The sequence below is a fragment of the Oncorhynchus mykiss genome, chromosome 17, assembly GCF_013265735.2.
Source record: "Oncorhynchus mykiss isolate Arlee chromosome 17, USDA_OmykA_1.1, whole genome shotgun sequence".
NCBI lineage: Eukaryota > Metazoa > Chordata > Actinopteri > Salmoniformes > Salmonidae > Oncorhynchus > Oncorhynchus mykiss.
In genome coordinates this window covers 8,536,604-8,548,604 of record NC_048581.1, presented here as the reverse complement: position 1 = coordinate 8,548,604, position 12,001 = coordinate 8,536,604, and the positions used below count along the sequence as shown (strand labels likewise).

The 12,001-nt window shown below is 44.3% G+C and overlaps 1 protein-coding gene across 2 annotated transcripts; it reads left to right on the top strand.

Annotated features, from left to right (window-relative positions):
- The first annotated feature begins 2,541 nt into the window (after positions 1-2,541).
- On the top strand, positions 2,542-9,306 carry LOC118940254 (microfibril-associated glycoprotein 4-like). Of its 2 annotated transcripts, XM_036948797.1 has the most exons (5): positions 2,542-2,562; positions 3,229-3,417; positions 3,772-3,868; positions 6,432-6,599; positions 8,602-9,306. In XM_036948797.1, the coding sequence occupies exons 1-5, from the start codon at positions 2,557-2,559 to the stop codon at positions 8,880-8,882; spliced, it is 741 nt and encodes a 246-aa protein (XP_036804692.1). In that variant the 5' UTR covers positions 2,542-2,556; the 3' UTR covers positions 8,883-9,306. The 2 variants fall into 2 exon arrangements, with proteins under 2 accessions (XP_036804692.1, XP_036804691.1); XM_036948796.1 differs by lacking the exon at positions 2,542-2,562 and having other exon boundaries at positions 3,166-3,417.
- The last annotated feature ends 2,695 nt before the right edge of the window (positions 9,307-12,001 follow it).

The window sequence follows — 12,001 nt, the reverse complement described above, 5'->3', positions numbered from 1 at the left end:
GCTGATGCTCCAGATACTCAACTAGTCTAAAGAAGGCCAGTTCTATTGCTTCTTTAATCAGAACAACAGTTTTCAGCTGTGCTAACATAATTGCAAAAGGTTTTTCTAATGATTAAATAGCCTTTTAAAATGATAAACTTGTATTAGCTAACACAACGTGCCATTGGAACACAGGAGTGATGGTTGCTGATAATGGGCCTCTGTACGCCTATGTAGATGTTCCATTAAAAATCTGCCGTTTCCAGCTACAATAGTAATGTACAACATTAACAATGTCTACACTGTATTTCTGATCAATGTGATGTTATTTTAGTGGACAAAAAAAGAAGGACATTTCTAAGTGACCCAAACTTTTGAACGGTAGTCTATATCAGGAGATATAGTGAATATATATATTCTATCAGGAGAGAGGGATGGAGGGAGAGATATAGTGAATATATATATTCTATCAGGAGAGAGGGATGGAGGGAGAGATATAGTGAATATATATATTCTATCAGGAGAGAGGGATGGAGGGAGAGATATAGTGAATATATATATTCTATCAGGAGAGAGGGATGGAGGGAGAGATATAGTGAATATATATATTCTATCAGGAGAGAGGGATGGAGGGAGAGATATAGTGAATATATATATTCTATCAGGAGAGAGGGATGGAGGGAGAGATATAGTGAATATATATATTCTATCAGGAGAGAGGGATGGAGGGAGAGATATAGTGAATATATATATTCTATCAGGAGAGAGGGATGGAGGGAGAGATATAGTGAATATATATATTCTATCAGGAGAGAGGGATGGAGGGAGAGATATAGTGAATATATATATTCTATCAGGAGAGAGGGATGGAGGGAGAGATATAGTGAATATATATATTCTATCAGGAGAGAGGGATGGAGGGAGAGATATAGTGAATATATATATTCTATCAGGAGAGAGGGATGGAGGGAGAGATATAGTGAATATATATATTCTATCAGGAGAGAGGGATGGAGGGAGAGATATAGTGAATATATATATTCTATCAGGAGAGAGGGATGGAGGGAGAGATATAGTGAATATATATATTCTATCAGGAGAGAGGGATGGAGGGAGAGATATAGTGAATATATATATTCTATCAGGAGAGAGGGATGGAGGGAGAGATATAGTCTGTGATATATATATATATATATATATATTCTAACTGGAAAGAGAGAGGAGAGGTGAGGTAGGGGAGGGAGATATGGAGGGGAGGGAAAACAGACAGACAGGCATGCAAACAGACATAGAGACAGAGAGACAGAGAAACAGGCAGACAGACAGACAGACAGACAGACAGACAGACAGACAGACAGACAGGTAGGTAGGCAGACAGACAGGTAGGTAGGCAGACAGACAGACAGACAGACAGACAGACAGACAGACAGGTAGGTAGGTAGGCAGACATACATACATACATACATACATACATACATACATACATACATACATACATACATATAGATAGATAGTCAGACAGCCAGACAGTCAGAGACAAACAGAGATACTGTCAGAGAGACAGTCAGACTGTCAGACAGAGAAAGGGAGAGTACTGCCCCCAGGTGGGGTTTACCAGCATTGCACAGTGAAGGGACTGTGTGTGTGTGTGTGTGTGTGTGTGTGTGTGTGTGTGTGTGTGTGTGTGTGTGTGTGTGTGTGTGTGTGTGTGTGTGTGTGTGTGTGTGTGTGTGTGTGTGTGTGTGTGTGTGTGTGTGTGTGTGTGTGTGTGTGTGTGTGTGCACTAATCAACGCTGGCTTCCATCCCTCATTCCAGGTCCATGAAGCAGTATTAAAGAGGGGAGGAGAGGAAATGAAGGGAGTGAACAGGATATGGATCTTCTGTCCCTTCTGACCTTGGAGTCATTACATTATGATGACACACACACACACATTCACGCACGGCCCATCAACGAATCCTGCAGGGGAGCGAGCGAGAGGCCTTCTTCCATCCATCAGCAGGCCCAGAGAGAAGCCTGGAGCTAGATTTACACTCTCCCCAGAATGAGGCATCAACACTGGGGCAGTCCTCTGCATGCTGAGGCAGTCTCTGCGGGGAGGGGGAATGGACTACGCCAACCTACAAAGGTTGTCAGAGATAGACATGGTGGTGGGCGGGGAGAGATAGAAAGAGGCACTCCCATAACTCCCCCTGTTCTGCACATGCCCCCTCCTCCTCCCTTTACCCCTCTCCCCCTCCCCTTCTCCCCCTCTTTCCCTCTCCCCCATCCCTGTCTCACCCCCTCCCTTTCCCTCTCCCCCTGTGCCCTTCTCCCCCTGTCCCCCACTCCCCCTCCCTCTCACCCTGTCCCCCACTCCCCCTCCCTCTCACCCTGTCCCCCACTCCCCCACCCTCTCACCCTGTCCCCCTCTCCCTCTCCCCAGCTACATACCCACACACACACGCAGACACATAAAGACAACCAAACAGGTGTGTGGTTCCCACCACTTCTAGTTTAGACCAGGTAGTGCAGCCTTGGTTAGGGGCTATAAGACAGACAGACACACAGCACAGTCCACCACTACCCACTCTTCAGGATGAAGGTATGACTTATCCATTAACACTGATATGATATGTACCATATCCATGCAAAGTAAGTGGATAATTCAAAACATTTTATTCTACCGTTTTAAAAGACTGAATGTTATGTGAGGTTACGTGTGGATCTAAAGTTGTCTGAATGTTATGTGAGGTTATGTGTGGATCTAAAGTTGTCTGAATGTTATGTGAGGTTATGTGTGGATCTAAAGTTATCTGAATGTTATGTGTTGATCTAAAGTTGTCTGAATGTTATGTGAGGTTATGTGTGGATCTAAAGTTATCTGAATGTTATGTGAGGTTATGTGTGGGTCTAAAGTTATCTGAATGTTATGTGTGGTTATGTGTGGATCTAAAGTTGTCTGAATGTTATGTGAGGTTATGTGTGTATCTAAAGTTGTCTGAATGTTATGTGAGGTTATGTGTGGATCTAAAGTTATCTGAATGTTATGTGAGGTTATGTGTGGATCTAAAGTTATCTGAATGTTATGTGTTGATCTAAAGTTGTGTGAATGTTATGTGAGGTTATGTGTGTATGTATCTCTACTCTGGGTTGTTTTGCTGCATGTACTACACTGACAGCATTGAACAGTAAAGTAAATGTTGTTTTAATGTTTTTTAAAATGTTGTTTGAATGTTGTGTGAATGTTTTCCCTGTCCCTGTCTCCCAGGTCTTTTTGCTCCTGTCTCTGCTGGCTCCTGTAGCCGTCCTCTCTCAGGTCTACCTCCCTCAGAACTGTGATGACATCTATCAATATGACAACACCAAACCCAGTGGGGTGTACACCATCTACCCTGGGGGTCCCACCACCCCCTTGCACGTCTACTGTGACATGAACACGGATGGAGGGAGGTGGACTGTGAGTAGAGACCTTTATAGATCATCTGTGATGTTTGTGATGTGTCGGTGGTGCAAAACGTATGATAATGACATCTCTCTCCCCGCTCTCTGTCTCCCTCCTCTTTCTCTTTCCCCCGTGTCTCTCTCCCCCCTCTCTGTCTCCCTCCTCTTTCTCTTTCCCCCGTGTCTCTCTCCCTTCCCTTACCTCTGTCCCTACTTCCCTCTCCCCCTCTCTTCCCTCGCTGTCCTTCTCCCCCTTATCTCTTCTCTCTCGATCTCTCTCTCATCCTCTCCCTGCCCTCTCTCTCTGCCCTCGCTCTCTCTCTGCCCTCTCTCTCTGCCCTCTCTCTCTCTGCCCTCTCTCTCCTCTCAGGTGTTCCAAAGGAGAATGGATGGAACAGAGAACTTTTACAGACCCTGGGCACACTACAAATCTGGCTTTGGTAATGTGGCTGGAGAGTACTGGCTGGGTGAGTCCTCCTCAGATCTGAGAAAACCAAATGAGAAGAAGTTAGGGGAAGGGGTTAGGAGCTAGGGGAAGGGGTTAGGAGCTATGGGAAGGGGTTAGGAGCTAGAGGAAGGAGCTAGGAGCTAGAGGAAGGAGCTAGGGGAAGGGGCTAGTAGCTAGAGGAAGGAGCTAGGGGAAGGGGCTAGTAGCTAGATGAAGGGGCTAGGAGCTAGAAGAAGGCGCTAGGGGAAGGGGCTAGGATCTAGAGGAAGGGGCTAGGAACTAGAGAAGGGGGTTAGGAGCTAGGGGAAGGGGAAGGGGCTAGGAACTAGAGGAAGGGGCTAGCAGCTAGAGGAAGGAGCTAGGGGAAGGGGCTAGGAGCTAGAGGAAGGGGCTAGGAACTAGAGAAGGGGGTTAGGAGCTAGGGGAAGGGGTTAGGAGCTATGGGAAGGGGTTAGGAGCTAGAGGAAGGAGCTAGGAGCTAGAGGAAGGAGCTAGGGGAAGGGGCTAGTAGCTAGAGGAAGGAGCTAGGGGAAGGGGCTAGTAGCTAGATGAAGGGGCTAGGAGCTAGAAGAAGGCGCTAGGGGAAGGGGCTAGGATCTTGAGGAAGGGGCTAGGAACTAGAGAAGGGGGTTAGGAGCTAGGGGAAGGAGAAGGGGCTAGGAACTAGAGGAAGGAGCTAGGAGCTAGAGGAAGGAGCTAGGGGAAGGGGCTAGGATCTAGAGGAAGGGGCTAGGAGCTAGAGGAAGGGGCTAGGAACTAGAGAAGGGGGTTAGGAGCTAGGGGAAGGGGCTAAGAGCTAAAAGAAAGGGCTAAGAGCTAGAGGACGGGGCTAGGAGCTAGAGGAAGGGGCTAAGAGCTAGAGGACAGGGCTAGGGGAAGGGGAGGGGGCTAAGAGCTAGAGGAAGGGGCTAGGAGCTAGAGGAAGGGGCTAAGAGCTAGAGGACGGGGCTAGGGAAAGGGGAGGGGGCTAGGAGCTAGAGGAAGGGGCTAGGAGCTAGAGGAAGGGGCTAAGAGCTAGAGGACGGGGCTAGGGGAAGGGGAGGGGGCTAAGAGCTAGAGGAAGGGGCTAGGAGCTAGAGGAAGGGGCTAGGGGAAGGGGAAGGGGCTAAGAGCTAGAGGAAGGGGCTAGGGGAAGGGGAGGGGGCTAAGAGCTAGAGGAAGGGGCTAGGGGAAGGGGAAGGGGCTAAGAGCTAGAGGAAGGGGCTAGGGGAAGGGGAAGGGGCTAAGAGCTTGAGGAAGGGGCTAGGGGAAGGGGAAGGGGCTAAGAGCTAGAGGAAGGGGCTAGGGGAAGGGGAGGGGGCTAAGAGCTAGAGGAAGGGGCTAGGGGAAGGGGAAGGGGCTAAGAGCTTGAGGAAGGGGCTAGGAGCTAGAGGAAGGGGCTAGGGGAAGGGGAGGGGGCTAAGAGCTAGAGGACGGGGCTAGGGGAAGGGGAATGGGCTAAGAGCTAGAGGAAGGGGCTAGGGGAAGGGGAGGGGGCTAAGAGCTAGAGGAAGGGGCTAGGGGAAGGGGAAGGGGCTAAGAGCTTGAGGAAGGGGCTAGGAGCTAGAGGAAGGGGCTAGGGGAAGGGGAATGGGCTAAGAGCTAGAGGACGAGGAAGGGGCTAGGGGAAGGGGAATGGGCTAAGAGCTAGAGGAAGGGGCTAGGAGCAGGGGCTAAGAGCTAAAGGAAGGGGCTAAGAGCTAGGGGAAGGAGCTAAGAGCTAGGGGAAGGGGATAAGAGCTAGAGGAAGGAGCTAGGAGCTAGAGGAAGGGGCTAGGAGCTAGGGGAAGGGGCTAAGAGCTAGAGGAAGGGGCTAGGAGCAGGGGCTAAGAGCTAAAGGAAGGGGCTAAGAGCTAGGGGAAGGAGCTAAGAGCTAGGGGAAGGGGATAAGAGCTAGAGGAAGGAGCTAGGAGCTAGAGGAAGGGGCTAGGAGCTAGGGGAAGGGGCTAAGAGCTAGAGGAAGGAGCTAGGAGCTAGAGGAAGGGGCTTGGAGCTAGGGGAAGGGGCTAAGAGCTAGAGGAAGGGGCTAAGAGCTAGGGGAAGGAGCTAAGAGCTAGGGGAAGGGGATAAGAGCTAGAGGAAAGGGCTAAGAGCTAGGGCAAGGGGCTAAGAGCTAGAGGAAGGGGCTATGAGCTAGAGGAATGGGCTAAGAGCTAGAGGAAGGGGCTAGGAGCTAGTGAAAGGGGCTAAGAGCTAGAGGAAGGGTGTCTAGGAGCTAGAGGAAGGGGCTAGGAGCTAGGGGAAGGGGCTAAGAGCTAGAGGAAGGGGCTAGGAGCTAGGGGAAGGGGCTAAGAGCTAGAGGAAAGGGCTAAGAGCTAGAGGAAGGGGCTAGAGGAAGGGGCTAGGAGCTAGGAGAAGGGGCTAAGAGCTAGAGGAAAGGGCTAAGAGCTAGGGGAAGGAGCTAGAGGAAGGGGCTAGGAGCTAGGAGAAGGGGCTAAGAGCTAGAGGAAAGGGCTAAGAGCTAGGGGAAGGGGCTAAGAGCTAGAGGAAAGGGCTAAGAGCTAGGGGAAGGGGCTAAGAGCTAGAGGAAAGGGGATAGGAGGTAAGGAAAGGAGCTAGGAGCTGAAATGTAACAGGACCTTTATGCTTTCTGTTCTTGTCAGGTCTGGACAACATCTTCCTCCTGACGATGAGGAAGAAGAATGAGCTGAGAGTGGACATGGAGGACTTTGAGGGAGGGAAAGTTTATGCTAAATACACGTCCTTCTCCATTGATCCTGAGAACTACGGATACACACTGAGACTGGGCACTTATGTAGACGGAGGGGCAGGTGAGTTCTTCTTCTTCTTCAGCTTTAACATCATCACCATCGTCTATGGTGTCACATCATAACTCTTCCCCTGTGTGTGTTTAGTTCCTACGGGTTGTTGGAAATGTGAACTATTTCCAACAACCCGTTGGAACTAAACACACACACACAGGGGAAGAGTTATGATGTGACACCATAGATGATGGTGACATCAGATGTTCTAGCTCCCGAAATGTGAACTATTTCCAACAACCCGTAGGAACTAAACACACACACAGGGGAAGAGTTATGATGTGACACCATAGACGATGGTGACATCAGATGTTCTAGCTTCCGCCACAAAGTTTAGAGTGAAGAGTTCAGTCTTAAAGGAAAACTCAACCCCAAAAAATATATTTTGGTATTTGTACTTTAAAATACAGAAATCCCTGTAAAAAAAAAAAAATGCATATATTTTGAAAGTTACATATCTTGAAAACCTGATTTAGTGATCATTTTGGTTGAGATAATGCCAAGAGTGTGCAAAGCTGTCATCAAGTCAAAGGGTGGCTACTTTGAAGACTCTCAAATATATTTTGATTTGTTGAAGACTTTTTTGGTTCCTACATGACTCCACATGTGTTATTTCATAGTTTTGATGTCTTCACTATTATTCTACAATGTAGAAAATAGTAAAAATAAAGAAAAGCCCTGGAATGAGTAGGTGTGTCCAAACTGTTGACTGGTTCTGAACACATTTGCATAAATCTAGTCAGGTGTATTTTGTAGCTTTTGGCAAATGTGTTCTAATGATCTAAAGTCATGCTGTTGCTACTTCCTGTAAACACACATTCCAGTTCACAGGGAATGATGGCAGACCGTACTTCCTGTAAACACACAGTCCAGTTCACAAGGAATGATGGCAGAGCCTACTTCCTGTAAACACACATTCCAGTTCACAGGGAATGATGGCAGACCCTATTTCCTGTAAACACACAGTCCAGTTCACAGGGCATGATGGCAGAGCCTACTTCCTGTAAACACACATTCCAGTTCACAGGGAATGATGGCAGACCCTACTTCCTGTAAACACACAGTCCAGTTCACAGGGCATGATGGCAGACCCTATTTCCTGTAAACACCAAGTCCAGTTCACAGGGAATGATGGCAGACCCTACTTCCTGTAAACACACAGTCCAGTTCACAGGGAATGATGGCAGACCGTACTTCCTGTAAACACACAGTCCAGTTCACAGGGAATGATGGCAGACCCTACTTCCTGTAAACACACAGTCCAGTTCACAGGGCATGATGGCAGACCCTACTTCCTGTAAACACACTGTCCAGTTCACAGGGAATGATGGCAGACCCTACTTAACCAGGTTACTGTGCTCTGTCTGTTGGTTTAACCAGGTTACTGTGCTCTGTCTGTTGGTTTAACCAGGTTACTGTTCTCTGTCTGTTGGTTTAACCAGGTTACTGTGCTCTGTCTGTTGGTTCAACCAGGTTACTGTTCTCTGTCTGTGGGTTTAACCAGGTTACTGTGCTCTGTCTGTTGGTTTAACCAGGTTACTGTGCTCTGTCTGTTGGTTTAACCAGGTTACTGTTCTCTGTCTGTTGGTTTAACCAGGTTACTGTGCTCTGTCTCTTGGTTTAACCAGGTTACTGTGCTCTGTCTGTTGGTTTAACCAGGTTACTGTTCTCTGTCTGTTGGTTTAACCAGGTTACTGTGCTCTGTCTGTTGGTTTAACCAGGTCACTGTTCTCTGTCTGTTTGTTTAACCAGGTTACTGTGGTCTGTCTGTTGGTTTAACCAGGTTACTGTGCTCTGTCTGTTGGTTCCTGGTTTAACCAGGTTACTGTACTCTGTCTGTTGGTTTAACCAGGTTACTGTGCTCTGTCTGTTGGTTCCTGGTTTAACCAGGTTACTGTACTCTGTCTGTTGGTTTAACCAGGTTAGTGTACTCTGTCTGTTGGATTAACCAGGTTACTGTGCTCTGTCTGTTGGTACTTTTTTTAGCTCTGTTTTTTTGGTTGATTCTCAGGGGACTCCTTGTCGTTCAGCAACGGCATGAAGTTCAGCACCTACGACAATGATCAAGATACCTGGGGAGACCACTGTGCCAGGCGCTACATGGGTGGATTCTGGTACGGTGACTGTACGCATGCTAACCCTAACTCCCTGTACGCCCCACATCCGGAAACATCTTTCACTCATGTGTCTGTTTATTGGCAGCACTGGAAAGGGGTAGACTACTCTCTGAAAAGCATTTCCTTTAAGATCAGGGCTGTCTCTGATGCTGTGGCTGTCCAGGAGCAGGAGTAACATAACTGACTCTATCAGTCCTGACCTAATGTCACCATCTCTAAATGAATGTGGAGGAGGGGGCACCAGAGCTAGCCAGACAGACACTAACACCTAGAGAATAATACGGTCACTACATCATCACTGTAACACTAACACCTAGAGAACAATATGGTCACTGCATTATCACGATTACACTAACACCTACAGAACAATATGGCCACTACATTATCACTATCATTATCATCTTGGATGTTAAAGTAGTGTTTCATGTTATGACAGCACAATGGGCTCTCTATCTCTTATATGGTCACTATATCATCACTATTATTATCATCTTGGATGTTAAAGTAGTGTTTCATGTTATAGCAGCACGATGGGCTCTCTTTCTCTTGATTCCACTGTTACTTGACTCAAATAATAACTAAAGCATTTCAAAGACAAATTCACTGCATTCTGTCTTTATTTACTGTATGTATTTATTTATTATAATCAGTCAGATTGGATGGCTGAATGTGTCAAAGTCAAGGTTGTAACATGATCTTAGAGTTTTCATTGCAAAATGGTTGTGTGAATCCAATATTATCATCTTCATCATCATCATATTCATCATCATCATCATCATTTTCATCATCATCATCAACAGATTCATTTCCATCATCAGATTCATCCTAATCAACAGATTCAGATTCATATTCATCATCATCATCATCAGATTCATCATCATCATGTTCATCATCATATTCATCATCATCATCATCATATTCATCATCATCATCATCATATTCATCATCATCATCATATTCACCATCATCATATTAATCATCATCATCATCATATTCATCATCATCATCATCATAATCATCATCATATTCATCATCATCATCATCATTATCATCATATTCATCATCATCATCACCATCATCATCATCATATTCATCATTATCATCATCATCATATTCATCATCATCATATTCATCATCATCATCACCATCATTATCATCATATTCATCATCATCATCATCATAATCATCATCATATTCATCATCATCATCATATTCACCATCATCATATTCATCATCATCATCATCATCATATTCATCATCATCATCATCATAATCATCATCATATTCATCATCATCATCATTATCATCATATTCATCATCATCATCACCATCATCATCATCATCACCATCATTATCATCATATTCATCATCATCATCATCATAATCATCATCATATTCATCATCATATTCATCATCATCATATTCATCATCACCATCATCATCATCATCACCATCATTATCATCATATTCATCATCATCATCATCATATTCATCATCATATTCATCATCATCATCATTATCATCATATTCATCATCATATTCATCATCATATTCATCATCATCATCATCATATTCATCATCATCATATTCATCATCATCATATTCATCATCATCATAATTATCATCATATTCATCATCATATTCATCATCATCATCATCATCACATTCATCATCACCATATTCATCATTATTATCATCATCATCATCATCACCATATTCATCATCATTATCATCATATTCATCATCATCATCATCATATTCATCATCACCATATTCATCATCATATTCATCATTACCATCATCATATTCATCATCATCATAATTATCATCAAATTCATCATCATATTCATCATCATCATCATCATCATATTCATCACCATCATCATATTCATATTCATCATCATCATCATCATATTCATCATCATCATATTCATCATCATCATCATATTCATCATCACCATATTCATCATCATATTCATCATTACCATCATCATATTCATCATCATCATCATCATATTCATCATCATATTCATCATCATTATCATCATATTCATCATCACCATATTCATCACCATCACCATATTCATCATCATATTCATCATCACCATATTCATCATCATATTCATCATTACCATCATCATATTCATCATCATCATAATTATCATCATATTCATCATCATCATATTCATCATCATATTCATCATCAGATTCATCATCATATTCATCATCATTATCATCATATTCATCACCATCATCATATTAATCAAAAAGCCACAGTTAACCCCAAAATATTCTTCGGGTTCTTCGAGGATCCATTAAAAGGTTTTTTTTTAAGGGGTTTTTCAAAGAACCCCTTTTAATGGATCCCCGAAGAACCTTTTGAAGAACCTTTTGAAGAACCTTTTGAAGAACGTTTTGAAGAATGTTTTCGGGTAAATTTTTTAACAACCTCCCCTCCCCTATTATTATTATTTTAGTGGCAAACTTTGCCATCAATGTCTGGCATTCTCTGGATTTATGGTGCTTTCAAGACAAGTGAAGAAAAAAAACAAGGTTGAATCATGACGTCAGTGATCTTCAGGTCATATCCCTAGAAAGAGGCCCGAGTTCCAAATTTACAATTCCGATTTGGATGAAAGTTTTCCGTAGCTCGTTTTTCCCGAGTTCCCAGTTGTCTTGAACTCACTAAAGTCAGATTTTGTAGTTCTGAGATAACAGTTGTTTTGAGCGTGGCACAAATCATACTTCATTGACAGCATGGCCAATGGTGAATGTTTATTATTTTAAACTAGGAAAAGAGACCATTAATCGTAGACTTGGGACCACACAGCCACTCCACTGAATAGCAGGCTAATGATTGCTTTGCAATGCTTGCAGTTAGCCACTGATTCCTTCCAAACCACTCATTGTTGAATTTGCGATTTCCAACTTGTTGTGTAATGTTTATGTCCAATGGCCGATGAGCACCGACACGTTTTATCTATAATTTCTCTTAATTATTTATCTTCATATGACAAGGATTAAAAAGGATTTGCCAGTAGATTGTTGACTTGATACATGATGATGACTGCTAGCTAAGACTTTGAAAGTATGATGTTGACATGATCAGTCCAATCAAAGCTACGGTAGATATAACGTGACTTAACGGCATTTTATCTGTGGCCAATGACCTTGAGCCTTCTTGGATGTCCACTTCTAATGTAACTATGGCAGCACCCAAGGGGCTTGAATTTTTGTGCTCTACCTTTATGACTTGCCGGTGACCTAGTGTCCCCATGAATGACAGGACAATGA